Source organism: Symphodus melops (genome assembly GCF_947650265.1).
Source record: "Symphodus melops genome assembly, chromosome: 10".
NCBI classification, from domain to species: Eukaryota; Metazoa; Chordata; class Actinopteri; order Labriformes; family Labridae; genus Symphodus; species Symphodus melops.
In genome coordinates, this window is record NC_136700.1 from 10,012,987 (window position 1) to 10,032,610 (window position 19,624).

The following is a 19,624-nucleotide window of genomic DNA, read 5'->3' on the forward strand; positions in this document are numbered from 1 at the left end:
AAACCGAGGGGACTCCTGGCAACAGACATTTCCACACTCCAGAAAACCCCAGAAAGTGTTCAAATATTAATATAACCGCTAACATTGAATAGCTTTCAAAGTCTTATACATAAATGAACAAACACGCACACATATGGACATAAACTTCTAAAAGTAATCGGCCTCTGGAAAAAGTTGCCATTGTTAGGCTTTCTACAGATGTGAGTCCATACAATGGATGTCTCCATGGTAACAACCTACAGCTACTATTAAACCACAGTCTTTGAGTGACACGAACAACAATAGACACACAGACATACAAAGACAACTAGAGTTAAACTGACAGTCTTTAAAAATATATATATTGTATATCTAGCTATGACCTCTCTTCAGGTAGCATTATTTTCATTACACATAGTGTTCTTTTTTTGGTTACTTTGCTTTAAAATGCTTTGTTTTTAAATCTTCATATTTGTGTAAATATTTGAAAAGCAATTTTTCAACCATTAAAAACAGTCTATATTTAGACTTAGACATTTTATTTCACTCGTTTCTTTTCTCTTGAAAATAAATGAGTAAAGTAAAATGACTGAATATTTGTATAGGGTTTTTTTTCCAAAAAATTTGCTCTAAACCGGTAGCCGAAAAGAGGAAGAGCCCAGGGGCGTGACGCGGGGTCAGGAGAAGTCGCGGCGACCTCGCCCTCCCCGCCCCCCAGGGGCGTGACGCGGGGTCAGGAGAGGTCACGCAAAAAAAAAATTCTGTGTACACGTAAAAATGTAAGATTCAAACAATTGCAATGTTCCTCTTACACATCTGTTTTAGTAACTGTGTCACAATAGCAGCACAGGACAACGTGTACACTTTATTAAGATCTTAACTATTTTTAGCCACGACCTCTCGCATCATCCCTCCCTGCTCTCCAACATTGGGAGTGGGAGCAGACGGGACTCGCGTGAGGTCATGTGAAAAATGTATGTATACATAAATTTTCCTCTAACATGTCTGCATTAATAACTACTAGCACAGGAGAATGTATACAAAAATACTTTATTTTAATTTTAACTATGTTTTGCCAGATTGCTTTTGGAGTTTTACAAATGCTCAACAAGTGTCATCCTTGTCCTCTCAAAGTGTACTTACTCTGGCTGTATCTGAACTAACTTGTTGATTTGGTTCAAAGGTTTTCCAAGAAGACATTTTCTTACCTAAATGTTTTGATGCATATTTTTAGAGACAGTTAAAACAAAATGTTTTTCTTTGCTCAGTCATAGAATCAATACGTTTATGAAGAAGAAGATCCTCTTCCCCATACCACATAGTGCACTTCTAGGACATACAATGTAACATTAGAATGAAAAATATCTTTATTACATCTTCTTTTTTAATAACTAAATTTGCAGAATTATTGCAAAAAATGTTGATATTCACCCATATGTTCCGATATTGACAGTGACAAAGCTAGTCTGTCTCTAACATCTCAGATGTTTTAATGTTTGGTAAGGGTCAGTTAATCAAAAGAAATTTAAGAGATTACATTTATTGCATACTTTACATAGTTTAAAGCAGACTCTAAGCTGTGTCTGTTTACTCCTCAAAAGCTTTTGAGCTGGAATCTTTGGGTCACCTTACAGTTTATTTGTTGTTTTTGACAGTAGCAGCATTCATATTCACATTGCCCTTGCAAATAACACTAACTTCATTTCAATCATTTATAAGTTTGTATTACTTATTTTGTAGATCACATTAAAGCATATTTTAGGCAGTTGTGTGTAGTCCACGGAATAATGAAGTTGTATTCTTTGTTGCACTAATATTATAAATCTTTAAAATGCTGAATTTAGTTCTTTTATTATCCATTGTGCCTATCTATTGTAAACTGTGATAAATTGAAGTCACATCAAAGTGTAAGTACTAGATGTGCTCAGGTATCCAGATCGGCTCGGCGTTTGCACTAATAAAACTTGTCATGTTGCTGTGAATTCAGTTTATATTTTCCATGACACAAACTTCAAGATAGTAAAACACTTGAACCGTATACACATTTTTAACAACAAAAGTTACTTTTAAGAAAAACCCCCAATATATTTTCGCAAAGGATTGTGGGATGGGTAGTTTCTTGACTTCTGACGAAAATCATGCACACAGTCTTGTACCTTTGCCTTTCATTCAGTTTTTAATACAGTTTACATGCCAAATTAATTGTAGTGTAGTACAGCTTAAAGACTCACAAAACCTCAAACAGCGGCAGGTGCAGCCAATCTGGATGCCCGAGCACATCTGGTACTTACACTGGCCCTCCGTCTTGGGTGTGGGAGGCGCTGCGACCTCCGACCTCCCCGCCGGCCCTCCGTCGTGGGTGTGGGAGGCAGGCGGGTTATCCAGATCAATACAAATGCATGACATATTTGTGGCGTCTCTGCTGCCAGCTCTTTATCATGACATCTACTTAATATTTTTATTTAAATTTGGTTAATTTACCTGTGTGCTTTATTTTAATCTACTCAATTTAAACAGGTTATTCTTTAGCAACTGATTTTAGTTAACTCTTTCATTAACTCAACTTTTAACAAAGTTAGATTTAATTGATAATAATGTGTGCAATCTGTTGCCTCAATTTTATTGAGTAGTTAATGTGTATCTCTTTTTACAGTGTATTCATGACCCACAGTCAACATTACCCCTTTTACTTTGTGGAGATTGTTCATGTTCGCTGGAGATAAAGTCATAACCTTAGAGCACTCTCAAAGCAAGCAAGCCATTTAACCCTTCAAAAGAGAAGACTCACAGTCCTCGCCTCTTGAATTGATTTAACGGTTTGCACAACATGCAAACATGACACGAACAAAATATGATGTTTTTTAATCAGCAGTCAAAGAGGTGCTTAAAAGGTAGAGCTGATTGATTTGCACAGAGCAATTGTTTCCTTCTGTTTTCTGCAAAACAGATTTGGTCAGAAAAAGTGTGTCAGTAGAATGTGTTGTTGTACTCCATCTGAATACATGAGATGTGTGCTCACTGCCAGTAGATCTCTTGCCAAAGTCATTAGCTGCTAATGCGCCAGGATCTCGATTTTCTTTGATAAGGGCCTACAGTGAATAACAAAAAAACACTCCATTACCTTAGTAGTATTCAGAGCACCTAAGGGGGGGGGGGGGATAATCCAATAGAAAGTAACATGTTGCTTTGTTGATTAGAAAACAAATCTATGACTAATAGTCACAGCCTCTCTCTTACTCACCCTATACAATCTCTCTGCTGCTTCAAGATCTTCTTAAATGGGGTTAATGTAAACCAATCCACCTCCATCCATCCAAGTCATCTCTGGTCCTCTCTCTGCTTGATTGCATCTGTTGAGTAAGTTAACTCTTCGTTTCCCCCTGTACTCTGTGTGGATGGAGTCTGAGGGCTGCAACAGTGCGGGTGTTAAATGAACTGACAGGTAAGCGATGCTTGGGTACTCTGTGGCCAGCTGGGCACTGTAAGATGACCGCCACTGTTGTGTGTGGTCTGAATGGAGCCAAGAGACGATGGGGTTGAGGTCAGGCAAGGAGAACCCCAGAGGGAGCCCCTCTCTCTCTTTTTCAGGGCTCAGCTATACATAGTATGCCGCTTTTGTTCAGATTTTACGAAGGGGCATGTTGAGGACACTTCACTGTTGGAAAGAAGTACTGGGGATGCAGAAAAGTCTAAGTAAGTAGATTAAATTGATTTTAAATAAGCACCATATTCTCTCTCTTCATCCATCCATTCAACCAGCACCCCTCTCTGTTTCCCATCTTTCATTTCCCTTTTTCCTGCTCACTCATACCTGGACATGGATCTCTCTAAGGACATGAGGTCTTTGACAACTGAGGCATGTCCACTGCTCAAACATTCATTGTCACTGGCAAGTTGAGAGTTTCGACAAGACAGCTAGCAGAAAATCACTTTTCTACAAAAACCTGCTGCTATCTTGTTACACCATAAGAATGAATCATTGTCCAGCCACACAGTATGAATCATAGCCATCAAACATGGATGCCAGCAAGTCATGGGGGTCATGTGTAGAAAGTCGGTCACAGTGATCAGGGAAGCGTTGCAACTGCACTGATTTGAGGGCGATAAGCTGGTTCCTTTGACAAACAGCTCAGGTTTAGCAGTCATGGAGTGAGGAGATTATCGGGCTCTTTAGGATAAAGCTTTTTGTTGGATGCTAACCAAATACCATTTTTTTTGTGCTGTGCCAGCTTTCAGAGAAAATGCTACGACTTGCCATTAAGTTATACTCTCAAACATTAACTTGACATGTTAAAGAGGTGTGAAATGGAAGCATCATGCAGAGTATATAGTGCTCTGGCTCTATTCACAGTAGCCTCTTTGCTTGGCATTGTCCCACGTAAGAGCTTTGGTAGCAAGTTGGATGTTGGAGGAATGCCTCCTGTATCAGGTGACCCATTGCCCCACGGCCTTTGCTCCGCACCTAGCTTGCAGCAACAGGAGTGCTTCTGGTGGGCACTATATCCCGTGTCACAAAAGCACCTTTCTACACAACAGGGGTACAGAGGACGGGCCACAGCACAGTGGTTCTTCTTGGGTCAGCTCCAGCCTTCCGTAGTTGGATTTCAGACCTCCCCCCGTGTCTTCAGCAACCACCCCTCATTGGTGGAGTCTTTCACCCAAGCCTGGCAGAGATATCAGACAGACCTGGAGCTTCTCGAGCTGCCTCCAAGCAAAGGCTACAGAGGATAAATGACCATTCCACTTATGCATAACTGGGTAAGTCTTATCAATGTTTAATCATAAACCTAAAGAACAGAACAATGAATGTTATTGATGATGTTAATTGAAAAGTATTATTTTCTGTGTAAAGAAGGAAAAGTCTGTCGATGAGCATACTAGACAATAGATATCAACAATACCCGACAAAATGCATGTATTTTCCTTACAGATTCGGATAGAACCAGCCAAATGTACTTGAAAGATGACAATAAGATTGAATAATTGAGAAACAAAATGACTCAAACCTGAATCTGAACACCAAGGACATGTGCAACTAGAAATAAAGAAATTAAAATAGAAGATGAGAATGAAAGAGGGAAAAAGTATAACAGTACCAATGTTATAATTTGTGCATTTTCTAAAATGTTAAATTGATGGTCATAATTTCATGAATAACCTCATCTGTTCTCAGATCCTAGTCAACCATGAGGATAATCTCCTGTCAGTTGACCCTTGCAGCTGTAGTTGTGGTTACACTCACTTTGGTGTCCTGCGCTGAGGCTAAGACTACACCCAAACCAAAGTACCAGTACACTAAGAAGCCCGTTCCTCAGATAACAATGCATAGCCCTGTGACCACCAGCATGCCCAAGATTCTCAAAACAATCCCGAGCCATAAACCTGTGGAGCCCCAACCTCCGCCTGCCACAGAGAGGACAAATCTGCAGTATTACTCAGAGGGAACTGAGACCCCTGGTGTTGGCTCAGAGAACTACACCCTGGATTATAATGAGTGCTACTTCAACTTCTGTGAGTGCTGTCCACCTGAGAGAGGCCCCAGGGGGCCCAAAGGAGACCGTGGGCTGGCAGGTATACAATTCTTAAAAAAATTGAAAAAGAAAAAGGCGTTTTATTTTTTAATTAATTTCTTTTTATGTGCTGTTTATACACACAATAGTTAACTTCATCCATGTTTTCTTATCAAGGACCACCAGGTGAAAGAGGGATCCCAGGGACAGTTGGTTTACCAGGATCACAGGGAGTTAGTGGTCCTACAGGGTTTAAAGGTGACAAAGGTAAGTGTAAAACTTTTGAATGTACATGTCCGATTTAGCTTATAACAATGAAAATAATTTATTGCAAGAATGCATCCATGTCATATAATGCATGATAAGTATGTATCACGAGATTAAGCCCATGGCTTCTGACAAGTAGCCAAGTGGATTATCATTTGTTTTATACAACAGAGAGGGAGAAGCAACACTGTCACAAGGCCCAATGTTTGCGTTGATTCAGTTCAGTATATCAAATCAAATCAAATCAAACTTTATTTATAAAGCGCTTTTCATACTTTTAAAAGTAGCACAAAGTGCTTTACATGTTAACATCACATTAAAATCACATTAAAATCATTCCCACCCTCCCCCCATCCCCCACGCATACAGACAGTATCACACTCACAGTCATGCTCACAGTCACCCCACGCTCCAACACACACACGCAGACCTACTCACATACACACACATGCACACACACCAGCATCAATGGTATGGACAGAAGGCTGAGTACGGATGAACCAGGTAAGTAAACGCCAAAGAGGAGCCGTCTGCATCGAGAGCAGCAGATCGGCCGCGGCCATCAGGGGCACCATCAGTATAGTTATATACGTTAATGTATTTGCTAATCCATACTAACACATTTAGGTCAGTACCTATAAAACCAATGTTTACAAGGCATAGAGCTTGGATGCCTAATGTATTCTCACTGAAATGTTTTTGACTGTTTTAATGTTTCTAGCAGACATTGGCTATGCTTTAAATGAGAAAGCAAGATAAGATGAATTGCAGCTAAGCTTATAATGGTGTCAACAATTTAAGCTATACTTTGTACATTTTTCAGGTGAAAAAGGTGAAAGAGGAAGCAGCGGGATGGCAGGACCACCAGGAGTGCTTGGGAAACCAGGACAAAAAGGTGAAAATTCCACAGATTGTTGAGTTCTTTAATGTTGTTGCCAGACTTTAGTTGTTCTGACATAGTTTCTCTTACCTGCAGGGGATGGTGGCTCAAAAGGTGAGAAAGGAGAAATAGGGTTGCAAGGACTCAAAGGTGGTAGTGGGGAAAAAGGGGAACCTGGTCTGAATGGAACTGCTGGTGAGAAAGGAGAACCAGGTAAAGAGGGCCCATCTGGACCTCCAGGAATGGCTGTTGAGTTGGGTCCTAAGGGAGACAAGGGGGATAAGGGGGAGTGTGGCACATTTGGGGAGAGAGGACCAAAAGGTGATAGAGGAGACACAGGGTCTCCAGGCATCCCAGGTGGCATGGGCATCCCAGGAATGAACGGCAAGCATGGATCCCCAGGTCCTGTAGGGGTACGAGGGGATCCTGGCCTTCCTGGCCCACAAGGAGAAGCTGGGATCAGAGGACCTCAGGGACCAATTGGGATAAGAGGGATGCTTGGACCAAAGGGGGACAGAGGTTACCCTGGAATGCGAGGCGATCGGGGCATTCGTGGAATCAAAGGAGCTAAGGGATCAGGGTTACCTCTGAAACGATCTGCATTTAGTGTAGGTATTTCTCCAAGAAAGTCCTTTCCCCCCTCTGGTTTCCCAATCCGCTTCGACAAAGTCTTCTACAACAAAGAGAACCACTTCAATGTCACTTCAAACAGCTTCACATGTGTTCATGCAGGGGTTTATGTCTTCTCCTTCCACATCACTGTACGGAATCAGCCTCTGCGGGCCACATTAGTAGTAAATGGATCACGACGGGTAAGGACAAGGGACTCTCTGTATGGCCAAGACATCGACCAGGCGTCCACTCTGGTGGTGCTTCACCTGGGAGTAGGGGATCAGGTGTGGATGGAGACCCTTAGAGATTGGAATGGAGCTTACGCAAGCAGTGAGGATGACAGCATCTTCTCCGGATTCCTGCTTTACTCAGACAAAGCCTAAAACTCCACTAAAAACTACTTTTTTTTTTATTGGACCTTGTCAATTTGACTCTGCCTTCAAAAAGGACAAATACTGGTGGTGCTAATCCAAATACTCTTATGTACTGCTTGACAACTGTATAATTGTATACATTACAATACTGCCCACTAGTATAATTGTATAAGGAATGGTAACATTTAAACATGTTTTGTCTTATTTACTACTTTCTGACTGACTAACAAATGAAAAATAAATATGTACAGAATGGCCCTGTTTACTGCTGATCCATTGATTTAAACCATGTTGATCTACCCTGAAGAGCGAAATGAACACACCTCAGACAGTTTCTACATATATGTAGGGTTAAGGATCCCATTCTTAAACAAATTATAAGTAGGTTCTTAACTGAATAAGAACATATGAAACAAACATTTTATGAAATAAGTGAAGTAAATGATGGCATTTGCCTATATCAATCATAAACATAAAATCTGAAGGATGATTGGACAAGAGACCTTGCATTAAAGTTGACTGGGACTTTTCAGTCATCCTCAGCTCGTGGTGTTCTGTTTAGTAACATGCCAGGAAAAGGACTTTGCTCTTTAGATACAGTACTTAAGTCAATGGTTTGCAGTAACAATATATATAGGTAAAATAACCCTAAATAATAAGTAAAAATATACTAAACATAGGTGAAACAATGAACAACGCAGGAGTTAAGTTGCGTCTCTAACCAGTGCACCTAAAACATATTCAAGTGTGTAGAGATGTTTTCTGTTTCTTTAAGCACACCTTTTGCCCATTCCAAGCACAACACTGTTTCTCTTAAATAATCTGCCTTAAAGTCAAGTGTCAAGTGCATTTATTGATGATCTCCTTTTAGTTATCCTTCAGTTTAACAAAAATGATCCCACACTCCAAACTTGTATGACCCAAAAGTGTCCCCTCAGCTCTCCTGTTTTTTTCTGTTTCGTCACTCTGCACTCTATTTCTTGTTCCATCTGTCACCAATGACCTTCGATATCTATATCTGATTGAAAAGCGTAGACAGAAAAAAATGTTTTGACCTGTAGCTTTATTATTATTATTATTATTATTATTATTATTATTATGTTGATTCATATGTGTAGGAGGAATTGTTTCATGTTAGGGTTGTAAAAAATGAAAAGATTTCTTAGAAATAAATGAAGGGGTCAATTATTCAATGATTTTTTTTGATCATTTATTGAATGCTATATTTGTCCTAACCAATACTGCTGTTCATTTCATAACCAACATGACTGATCATTTTAGTTTTTTACAGATGAGATGATATATAGAGACATGATAAAAGTGTGCATTTGCAGCCCATCGGTCCTTTGTATATCATGAACAATAAATAGCCAAAGGCAAATATACTCTCTTTTGCGAACATATACTGTATGTATGTAATGGGAAAAAATGCGTAATAACACATCAATACAGGAGAGTGGATCCCCCAGGCATGTCCCCGGATCCCTCTGGCATGTCCCCGGATCCCTCTGGCATGTCCCCGGATCCCTCGGGCATGTCCCCGGATCCCTCGGGCATGTCAGCAGGTTCTCTGACAGGTGTGGGGAGAGTTGATTCTTTGATTGGCTGGACGGTGGATAACAGAGTGCTGGGCGGTGATTGTGAGTGGTTAAGCTGAGAAACTAAGGGTTTGGTGTTTACATCAGGAGGTTGTATGACAGAGGAGGTTGCTGTGGACTGTTGAGGGGAGTGTTGGTCTGTGGTTGGCTCAGCTGCAGGTGGCAGGGAGGAATCTTGGGAGGAGATTGGGGGAGCTAAAGGCCATGATTCTCTGGGATGAAGAATTGGAGGCATCCTCGTCTGAAGCCCTATCAGGTAAGAGACATTTACCTCAGAAGTTATGAAAGTGCTGCGCTATGTTTATGATTTTCACATTCAGAAAAGGATTGGAGTTTCCACTTTTAGTCGAAGCAGACAGCAGGTTATTTTTACTTCTCAGTACCTGTCGTTTGTCCAAAGGTTTTGGGCTCACTCCACCTGGAGAGGCCCAACTGAGGCACCTTTGCCTTGCATCTGTAGTTGCCTGGAATCCGTTTGACTAGATTATGGTTGTCAGAGGTTGCTGTTCCCAGTTGGTTGTCACCCTCATAGAAGTAGTAGTGTACTGGAGGGGCAGGAGCAGGGACGTTGTATTGGAGGTGGCAGATAAGCTTCATCTTATTTACTGGAATCAGGTTGCTGCCTGCAACAATCTCCAGAATTGGTCTTGATAGAACCTCTGAGATAGAGAAAAGAAGAGAGGACATCGTTGACACACAATAATAGTTTTAAACAATTTCTAGAGAAAAATATTTTACTAATTCTACGAGAACACTCAAAGGATCAGACTAAGATGAGATGACTGATAACACTATATCCAATAGTAGGTTTAAAACAAAAAAAAAAACAGGATCAGTGAGTAATGGAGATGTTGGTAGGTGGATTTTTGCCTTGGACCATTGTCAGGCTTTGCGCTGAACTAAACTGACTTGCTGCAAGTATTTCAAATGGGTATGTGGATCTATCTGCATTTTTTCCATTTGCAGAATTATCTTGTCTGTCTGTCTGTCTGTCTGTCTGTCTGTCTGTCTGTCTGTCTGTCTGTCTGTCTGTCTGTCTAATCTTTTAAACATCTTCTACCATAAACCATCAACAACCATGTATTTTTGTTCCAACACAAAGGTTTTGAAAGGATAAATCGCCGAATTGAACAACAACATTTGATAGCAGTTTCAATATTTTCATTGAACTAGAGGCAAAATAGTTGTATCTAACTACTATGTCTTCTTTACATGTGACCTCCCAAGGAGAACCAGCGGTACCACTTCTTAAACTTACCTAAGACCTGAACCGGAGCTTCAGATGAAATCACAGAGTGTGTTCGTCTGTTTGAATCCCAGGAAGCCCTGCAAGAGTATCGTCCTTCGTCCTCAAGGGTCAAGTTGGGCAGGTGAAGAGTTGGGTTGAGGCCCCTCTGTCTCATAACTTCAAACCCATTTTTGTACAGGATCACCTCATTTAGTTGGGGTTCACCTCGGACTCTACACGTTGCCTTCATGGTGTTTCCAACAAGGATGGGATGAGGTGGGACTTGCAAGACAGCCCATCCTCCTGAAGAAGAAAAAGTTTAATGACTCACCAACCAATTTAGTATTTCCAGAAAAGTTTAGGGCTTTCTTTTCTTTTTAGGAGTGTGTGCATGAGTCACACACATAAGAAAAGAGGAATTATACATTTAAACATGCCAAATTAAAGAGATTTGAAATTATACTCGGAAAAATATCTTACCATCCACATTGATCTCCACAGGCAGACTTTGGAGGGTACGTATGTCTCCCACTATAGTCTCCCTAACACCCTGGCAGTAATATTTGCCACTGTCTTTAACCTTGGTGTTCCACAGATGGAGGTGCTCTCCAACCTGATGGAGCTGCTCAGATCCCCTGTACCACAGGTATTGCCAGGATAATGTCTGGACAATAGGAATGCTGCATTTCAGCTGGACTCCCTCCCCTGAGAAGATCCTTAAATCCCCTGACACCAACTCCACATGAGCTCGGAACGAGGTGTAAGGTTCAACTACTGTATGGAGACATATACATTTAGTTTGATTCGATTGGTACAGCATAACAAACAAAACAAAGGCCTTACAAAATGTAACATTAGGCTAAATGTTTGCATTATACTAAGCCTTTCAGTATCTTCAACTGATTTATAAGACTTTATGGTACTTACCCCTCTGTACTACAAGATGAGGCAGCGCTAAAAGAACTGAAAATAGGAAATCCTGCATGAGACAAATTAAACAAAACGTTGAATTATTGAGTTAAAGTAAATGAACTAATGAAAACTTACCAAGAAGAGAAACGACTGTATCCATTTTTATTTCTCTGTTACTGAGAATTAGAGACTGAGGGAGAGACTTTTATTTGTATTCAGAAGGGAAGTGAAAATGAGGTTTATTCAGAGCTATGACTCATGACTAAAAAAGTCCCCTTTCTCCAAATATTGATTTGCTTTCTGACATGATCTAAATTTTCTTTGAACTATTTCTTCATTTTCCGGGAACCAAAACAGATGTCTTCTTTGGAGAACAAAATAGCTGGTCACACAATAACAAAGGAACAAAAAAATCAAACGTCACAACTAAGTTTATGGAAATTTGGTCTTTAAAATAATGTTTTATTTTTATTGTAGTCCTACCACAGTTATTTTCTGCCTTTGACCCAATTTCAGTGACAGCTCAAACCAGGACATTTGTTAACAAGTGAAAACAAAAAGAAGTGAAAGTAACAAATGCCTCTCTAAAGTTCCGCTTAAACACGATAACGCCCTTTGGGTTCAACTATGCCGAGTAAGTAAAATTGAACACATCACAAGTATCTTGAAAAACGGCTTAATACATTCTGGTTTAATTCAGTTTCCTTCAATGTGGGCATTATTTCTTTTTTAACTTGGCCATCATTTGTGGGAATTTTTGTGTTTTTTTTTTTTGCTGTAGCTGTTGTATTTTAAAAACTAATACCTAATGGAAGGTAAAGAATTGTTTATGAGTATCTCAGTCTCACATTTTGTGCCAGTTCAGTCAAAGTCATTATGGCATGAAAAAGTCTGCTTAAAACAATTTAACTGTCTTTTTAGTACGAACTTGTTTGTGCTTTGACAGTGTTTTTGTGCTTGTGAATATACTTTCCTTCATAGGCCTGCTTCAGTAGGACCCTTAATGACCCTAACCATGTCCTGTTTTGTTTTTTTTAAATATGTTTTCCTTCATTAGGAAATGTTAGGGGGGGGACAACAAAGAGCTGAGGTCAGATTAGAAACCCTTTGTGGCTTCAACAAGGACTCTTTGCTCTGTACACAGGGCACGTGACATATCGCTTGGCTATACGGCCGCCCAACCCTAAACATGTTTGGATGAAGATTTGAAGCTCATTTTTTTCCACACGAAGCACTGAAATGTTGTGTTCATACGTAGCTTTTCAATGTAATTATGAATTCTCTCTTATGTAGTCATACATATTTCTTTGTTTCTGATTCCTCCTTTGTAAAGTTGTTTTCTTGTTGCTGTAAAATTTGAATACTTGAAGTGTTGTTCATATTTAAAGCTCTTCTTTTATAAAAGGTCTACCCAAAAGATTTGTCTTGTAGAGTCTATTGACTTTTTCAATGAGCTTGCAATTCCAGGAGTGTAATATTTAGTTTCCCTGATGCTGCTCTTTTCATACACCCACATGGTACTTATAAACTGACACACAGATAGTGAATCAGGAAGGATAAATGTCAGCTATTGGGTTCTTGTTTGTGTCCGAGAACAACACATGGTCAATGTTAGGAAACTTCTGTTAGCAGGAGGCTGCGTTTGTTGAGTTTCACTGTCAGCACGAGATTATTTTTTCTTTTTTTATTGCCGTTACTGGTTTGCTTTGTTGTTCTGGTAAGCGCCTGAGGATTCAGAAAAGATCTACACCAGTCAAATAATGTGTTATAATGATCAAAAGTAGTCAACATTGTGGAAACGCTTTGTTCAATCCTAACGTACTAAGTCACGACAGTCATGTGAACCATGGAGAGGAACTGCTCACGTGCGTTTTCAGCTTTTTATTAATCATCACACACCCAGAGATGCAAATAATCCAATACTGCCCCAATAAGTTACATTTAAATAAAAGACAGTATTGAGATACTTTCTTCCAAATGATACATTAACAAACCTATAAGGTTACAAAGATGTTTTCATTGTCTTTAAAATACCAGAATAATGGCTTCTGCATACAGTGCAATATGAATGTATTCAAGCTATTGCATTAGGAGTCTTCGTCTCAGCAAATGCACACGGAATATACTGTTCCAAATAAGAGTTTCAAAAAATGATTCAGACCTGCTAACAGAAAGAAATCCTCGCTCGCGAGCAAAAAGGGAAAAAAAACAAACCCACCGACAAAAAGTCTCCCAAACATTTTGGACTACATGACTGCAAAACACAAACACATTCATCTGTGTTGTAACAGCCTTCAACACTGGTTACATCAATGAACCTTTTCAATTCAGTCCAGTCTTTGCTACCTTCATTCCATAAACTCAATTAAGAGCATTCGAGCTACACTGAAGAAAAGTGCTTCAACATAAATGGAATTGGTCATGTCATCAATTTCCTGAAGTGCAGCAGCCAGCCATTGGAGTGATTTTTCTTTTTAAGTCTTGTTTCGACGGGTGAAACAGCATCATCTGTTTTCATTTCTACCTAACACATCCACTCTGATTAAAAACTAAAATTGCCTTTAACTGATTTTTTTTTTTTTTTTTAAATTTAACAGGACATCCTATGATACCGCTCCGAGTAAATGAACGGACGTAAATGTTCCTATATTATCATTAGATTCATGTAACAATGTCTTCAAGCAAGAGTACTACTGTAAATATTACAGGATTAATGTTTTCCTATTGAATCCAAAAGAATTGATACCTGCCACTCTATAGAAAAATAAAATCACTTCTGTACATCCAGTTTACGACTGGATTGAGAGGTCCGGCATAAAACAAGACTACGATATCTCTACACGGAACTTGGAGGACTTCATGACTCATTGATTATTAGCGGAACATGTCCATGCAACGCACTCTCTCTGTCACACGCACACACACATGCACAACTGCCACATGCACACCTCTTTCTGTCCGGATGTTTCTCCGGGAGGGGTGGGTGGGGGGGTGGGGGGGTAACACATTAACACAGCACAAATCACGATCAATGACGTAAGGGGATATTTTAGTGTGGGGAAGTTAAGTTTCGCACAACTCAGAGCTTCCTTTGTCGGGAAAAATCTTGAAGTATTGAAGTGAAATGTTACTCCAGGTTACTCAAACTGATGCTGTGTGTCACTTTAAGCCTCCACTTCATCTGGAGACTCCTTCACACAGTCACAAAAAGCCTTCTGTGAGGGCTTCAATATAAAACAGAAGGATCCCATCAAAACCAGTTATCCCGTCTGCACTGACGTTACAACAACTTCTAGGATGAAGTGCTGAGGTGCTGATCGTGATCGAGTCAGGAGAGGGGAGTCTTTCTGCTGCTTTGTATTTAAAGGAGCCAGTTCAGGTGATCTGGGCATCTTGTCAGGGTGCCTCCTGGAGGCCAATCCATGTTCAGATTTAGAGAACAGTGGGAACAGGGAGGAGGAGATTATATTTCCCAAATAGCCTGGGAACACAAAATGACTTGGCAGAGTCAACACGTTCCATCCCAAAACTGTAACAGGAGAAGAAAGTGAGAGGTTTTTACCAAAGACACTGCACAAGGCCCACGACTTAATGACAATACGACAATATGCAGGAAGTGATCGAGGCCTCTTGGGCATTTCAGGAATTGCTTCTTTGCTGTCTTACAGAAATTAATTAATCAATTAATTAGAAGATCAAAACCAACCAAATGCTTGTCCATCAACAGTAAAGCTGGAGCTATGACTGCACTGGCTTGAAGTGGAAGTAAGGAGATAAAACTACAAGGCCACAGAGTGACAAAAAAAATAGTTTTAACTCTTTCCTTTTTGTAACAAATCAAAGTACTAAAAACTAATGTGATCATTGCTAAGCTGTAGAGGTTTGGTCAGTTTTTTTGTTCACCTATGTGAAGAGCTCGGGTAATCGTTTCCTTTTTATCCAAGCTTTTCACATGAAGGCAAAGCTAGATTGCGCTCACCCGGCTACGGCTTCATATTAAATCCTACAAACATAATCGAGGCGATTCATCATCTTCCCTCGCCACTAGAAAGTTTCAGACTATGGCTCACTCATTTTTAAAGTATTTCTTTAATGCTGTGCCACTCGAGGGCCTTTAGGACGATGTATGGATGGAATAAAAATGTCTGGAGTGAAAACAGGATCCATATTGGATGCCTGCTGTATGTGCGCATGGACAACAAAAATGAGAAGGTGGAGGGAGGAGTAACGCCTCTTAAGGATTTTTTTTTTTTTTTTTTTTCAACCAGCGAACACTTGCGGTTGCAGTGGCGGAGGCAGGAGCTCATTCTCAACATTATCTGCGTCGATCGCTGACGACGCTGCAGACGTCGTCCCACTCGGTGCGGATTCAGTCGGGTTTTTTGTCTCTGCAGGAAAGCTCACGAGGACGCTCTGCACCTTCTGCTCCACTTCGTCCGTCCAGTCGATGAGGTCGCTCTCCAGCTGCCGAGCCTTCTCCATGACGCGCTCCTGCCGTTCCCCGAGCCCAGTCAGCAGGTCGAGCCGTTTGTGGACCTGACTGAGAGCTGCGCTGCCCGGAGAGCAGGAAGAAGCCCCAGAGGCCTGAGGCCAGTTAGGGGACGCTTGGCCCGACATGTAGAGCTCAAACTCCTCCGAGCTGAGGTTCAAAGACTGACCGTCCAGCTTCTCTATGAAGGCCACAGCACAGCACTGATGAGAGGAGACACAGAGGGTTAGTAATAGGAAGTTTAGACACAAACCCGATCTAAACAGATACGAACATCAGTCCGGAAATATGTCCTTTCATGAAGGACGGAAACATTGTTCAGTTTTTGTTAAAACTCTTTTGATTATCCTGTTTGTTTCTTTTGGCTAATCTGCATTGAATTTACAGAGACATAATGAAATTAAATAAATGTCTAAATACTGGAACACCTCTCAGTTCAACACCCATAATCAGCAGTGAAATAATACTGAAAATCAAACAACACAAATTCCAACAATCGCGTGTCTCACCAGATTGGTGAAGTAGTAACCGTCCTCTCCAGTCATCAGCCTGCTGGGGTTGCTGAAGCGGGTGATGTACTGGATGTTGGACTGCAGCCGCGGAGGATTTGCTTTCAGCACAATGTAGATGAGCGTGGGGAGGAAGTCGTCCGCAGACGCCGCCTCTTTCTTGCTGACTTTGATGGCGTTGAAGATGTGCTTGCTGCAGCGAGTGATGCAGGCCAGCTTCTCCTTGGGCACACGCTTTGAATCCATTTCAATCACATCTTAAAAAAAAAAAAAGAAGAAAAAAAAAAAAAGAGAAGAGAGTTAGCGAATCAGGAAGGGAACAAAAGTGTTTGAAAATCTGACTTGATCTCAACCACCAAGAAAAATCGGAGGATTTCCTGTCATTGGCCTTGAGAGAAAATGAACGAGAATTACCTGTGATGGCTTTGACTACACTATCAGACACCTCAGGGATCTCCTCTTCTACAGGAACACAGAGCATCTCAATAGTGACCCAATGCAAGGCTCTGCAACAGAACACACACAAACCATCATAAACATTATAGATAACTGTTTTATTGCACTCGGGGGGAATTCAGAGAAGAAAAAAAAAAGGGCTTTGGGCAAATTTCCACATTATTATTACAACTTGTATTTGCTGACCTGATTCTCTTTTGAATGGCCAGGTCTTTCTTCTCGTCGTCTGTGGTCTCAGGACAGAAGACTTCCTTGTAAAGACGAGTCATCATGTACTTCTCAACCTCATCCATTACGCTCTCTACGTGATCGGAAGAACCTGGTACAGACACGCAAATAACAAAAGATGTCATCCTTCTTAATGCTCTGTACAAACATCTGGAATATTTACTATTTATAGGCAGCAGTCCTCTCATGAGAAGATATCAAGCAGTACCTTTGAACTGGGTCTGGAGGCGATCAGAGAGGTTCTGGTAGAAGTCCTGCACACACTCTGACAGCTCATCAGCACCCATGTCCTGAAAAAAGAACAGGAGTTAGGAGCCTAAATATGTGCGATTTGGCTTACAAAAACAAGAACAGTACAGAGTAGACACGGCTACATGCAAATACATTAAGCGTGAAATTGAAAATGATTATTTATTTGTGGTCATTTTGGAAAAAAATAAAAAGAAAGTACATGTTTTCTCTGGAGCAGAGTAAAGATGTGTGACAGTCAGATATCAGAACTCAACTTGGACAGCTTTGTTTACAAGTTGTAAACTAATCAAGGCAGGTGGTTATGAAATGCAGTGTATAAACATTGATGAAGTGTAGTAATGTGTCCCCGTTTTAATTCATGAAAATGTATCGGTAGGACTGTAAAGTTCACATCAAGTGAAAACACAATCTTGACTATAAAGACACAACGTGTTACACGGATGTCGAGACAAACTATTCAAATGTTCTTACAATCTCCTTTCTAAGCCTTTACAATGACTCCACTCTGGCTCACCCGCTTATAGACCATGCTCTCGGTAAAGGCCCGGCACTGTTTGAAGATCTCTCTGCCAGATCTGAGAGGCTTGAGAAAATCAATGAACTCGCGGGTCGCATGGTCGCTGTCCACGGAAGAATGGCGGCCCGTAGAGGAGCTGGGGCTCGGACTGGATTGTGCGTCGAAAGGAGAGTCTGGAGGAAGACATTGAATGTTAATTTGACCCACAAAAACAGTTTGGACTCACACTCGCTGGTAACCTCATATTTTGTCAAATTACAAAACGGGGGAAGTGGTTTGATATAAATACAGATTTGTAAGCAAAAGTTTCGATGACTCACTCTGGATTCGTTTCTCAATATTCTTTCCAGTAAAACATAACAGAAAAGTTGATTGATTCAGCAGGTTTTTTTTTAAAATAAACTATTGCCATGACTTGATAACAGGACTAAAGAACAATAGTGCAAATGTAAGCAATAGAGATTAAACATGACTGCATATAGTGCAGTTTAATGTGCTTGATAGGTCTGTAAGTACCCTTTTTTGCTGGTGTTTTTGTGGAAGGACTAAAAAACTTTGTGACTGTATGGACTTTGCTCGACTTCTCCTTCGTTTTTCTTTCCTCAAACTTGCTGAAGGGTGCAATGGTCGACTGTGATTGAGGCTTCTGATGTCTGCTTGCATAAGCTTCCTCTTCCTCCTTCTGCAGCCTGGAAGGGAAACATTTAAACTGTAACATCTTTAAGATGGACACAAGAGCGAGACAACATACTGAGGAGTAAAGGACGAGGTTGGGGGGGGGGGGGGCAGAATGAGAGACTTACTTTTCAGCAAGTGCCCAGTCTTCTTGAATCTGCTTTTGCTTTTCTCGCTGATTCTCTTCACGCCAGCACTTTGAGCAGAGGCCCTGCCATGCTGTGTTGCCATAAAAACCACATCCTTTCGTGCAGAGCAGCTCTGATTGGTCCAGATGGATCCCACGCCGCTGGCTCATCATCCTTGGGGGGGGCAGGAGATAGAGAAGAGTGAGCAAGACCAGCGATGCAGTGATCAAAGCAGGAGATTAACATGTACATTACATCTAAAGTTATTATATCTTTCAGATTGGTTAACACTATGAGCTGTATTTAATCCACATATCTCCCAACAGACACGACTCATCCGGACAGAGTAATGTAAAACAACCAAGTCTTAAACACCAAATCCCAAACTGCTTTATCGTATTTGTCTTTTGTCTCCAACTTTGACCTTTTTGATTGTTAGCACAAGCTAGTTCAAGAAGCTGCTGCTCACAGTACCTCAGTAACGTTGTCTCTAAAACAAACTACCATATAAACTAGAATAAACACGTCTGGTTAAATCGTTGCAACGTTTTAGAGGTGCGTAAGTTTGAGTAACCGTGAATGATACTAAAAACAAATTGAAATACACAAATGAATCTAAGTGTTTACTTTAGCTAATTATAGAGCTAGCTAGCATTAGTCGCTAATGTTGCGTCATTAAAATGACGATGATCAAAGATGGATGCGTTGATTTCTCCAGGTAGACGCACTCATCCACAGAGTATAAGAAAGTCTGGGTAACCTTATTGTCGCTTCGACTCCAGCCTGCAGTTGGTTGGATGTTTACACTAGCCAAGCATCTAGCTAGTTTTCTTCTACGGCCATTTTGTCTGGCAGTTGTTTCTTCTTCGTTGGAATTTAAACACGTCACCAAGAAGCTGCAACAAGGGTTAGCGCCATCTACCGCTGTGTAGGCGAAATGCAACAGCTCATACTCCTGAGAGATTAGAGGAAATCAAGTTTCACTTGCTTCAAATGATGACAAGATTTAC

General features: G+C 40.7%; 3 protein-coding genes across 3 annotated transcripts; 1 reads left to right on the forward strand and 2 right to left on the reverse strand.

Annotated features, from left to right (window-relative positions):
* Positions 1-834: 834 nt before the first annotated feature.
* On the forward strand, positions 835-7,798 carry otol1b (otolin 1b). Its single transcript, XM_079353277.1, has 7 exons — positions 835-953; positions 1,248-1,322; positions 4,516-4,737; positions 5,153-5,550; positions 5,667-5,756; positions 6,580-6,651; positions 6,733-7,798. The coding sequence occupies exons 4-7, from the start codon at positions 5,166-5,168 to the stop codon at positions 7,629-7,631; spliced, it is 1,446 nt and encodes a 481-aa protein (XP_079209403.1). The 5' UTR covers positions 835-953; positions 1,248-1,322; positions 4,516-4,737; positions 5,153-5,165; the 3' UTR covers positions 7,632-7,798.
* Positions 7,799-8,737: 939 nt separating this feature from the next.
* Positions 8,738-12,380, reverse strand: LOC306830310 (high affinity immunoglobulin gamma Fc receptor I-like). The gene is made up of 6 exons (XM_079353704.1): positions 11,496-12,380; positions 11,376-11,411; positions 10,929-11,222; positions 10,479-10,751; positions 9,604-9,879; positions 8,738-9,469 (listed from the first exon to the last, which is right to left on the reverse strand). The coding sequence occupies exons 1-6, from the start codon at positions 11,518-11,520 to the stop codon at positions 9,066-9,068; spliced, it is 1,308 nt and encodes a 435-aa protein (XP_079209830.1). The 5' UTR covers positions 11,521-12,380; the 3' UTR covers positions 8,738-9,065.
* Positions 12,381-13,226: 846 nt separating this feature from the next.
* Positions 13,227-19,504, reverse strand: rabgef1l (RAB guanine nucleotide exchange factor (GEF) 1, like). Its single transcript, XM_079353703.1, has 9 exons — positions 19,375-19,504; positions 18,615-18,788; positions 18,328-18,500; positions 17,809-17,984; positions 17,251-17,332; positions 17,001-17,133; positions 16,773-16,864; positions 16,359-16,615; positions 13,227-16,052 (listed from the first exon to the last, which is right to left on the reverse strand). The coding sequence occupies exons 2-9, from the start codon at positions 18,785-18,787 to the stop codon at positions 15,621-15,623; spliced, it is 1,518 nt and encodes a 505-aa protein (XP_079209829.1). The 5' UTR covers position 18,788; positions 19,375-19,504; the 3' UTR covers positions 13,227-15,620.
* Positions 19,505-19,624: the final 120 nt, after the last annotated feature.

Coding starts and splice junctions, on each gene's coding strand:
- otol1b (XM_079353277.1), top strand. CDS start 5,166: ATGAGGATAATCTCCTGTCAGTTGACCCTTGCAGCTGTAGTTGTGGTT. Junction 5,551..5,666: donor AGGAGACCGTGGGCTGGCAG/GTATACAATTCT, acceptor TTTCTTATCAAG/GACCACCAGGTGAAAGAGGG. Junction 6,652..6,732: donor TGGGAAACCAGGACAAAAAG/GTGAAAATTCCA, acceptor TCTTACCTGCAG/GGGATGGTGGCTCAAAAGGT.
- LOC306830310 (XM_079353704.1), bottom strand. CDS start 11,520: ATGGATACAGTCGTTTCTCTTCTTG. Junction 11,412..11,495: donor TACAGTCGTTTCTCTTCTTG/GTAAGTTTTCAT, acceptor TCCTATTTTCAG/TTCTTTTAGCGCTGCCTCAT. Junction 11,223..11,375: donor TCATCTTGTAGTACAGAGGG/GTAAGTACCATA, acceptor GTCTCCATACAG/TAGTTGAACCTTACACCTCG.
- rabgef1l (XM_079353703.1), bottom strand. CDS start 18,787: ATGATGAGCCAGCGGCGTGGGATCCATCTGGACCAATCAGAGCTGCTC. Junction 18,501..18,614: donor GACTGGGCACTTGCTGAAAA/GTAAGTCTCTCA, acceptor TTTCCCTTCCAG/GCTGCAGAAGGAGGAAGAGG. Junction 17,134..17,250: donor CCTCCAGACCCAGTTCAAAG/GTACTGCTTGAT, acceptor TGTCTGTACCAG/GTTCTTCCGATCACGTAGAG.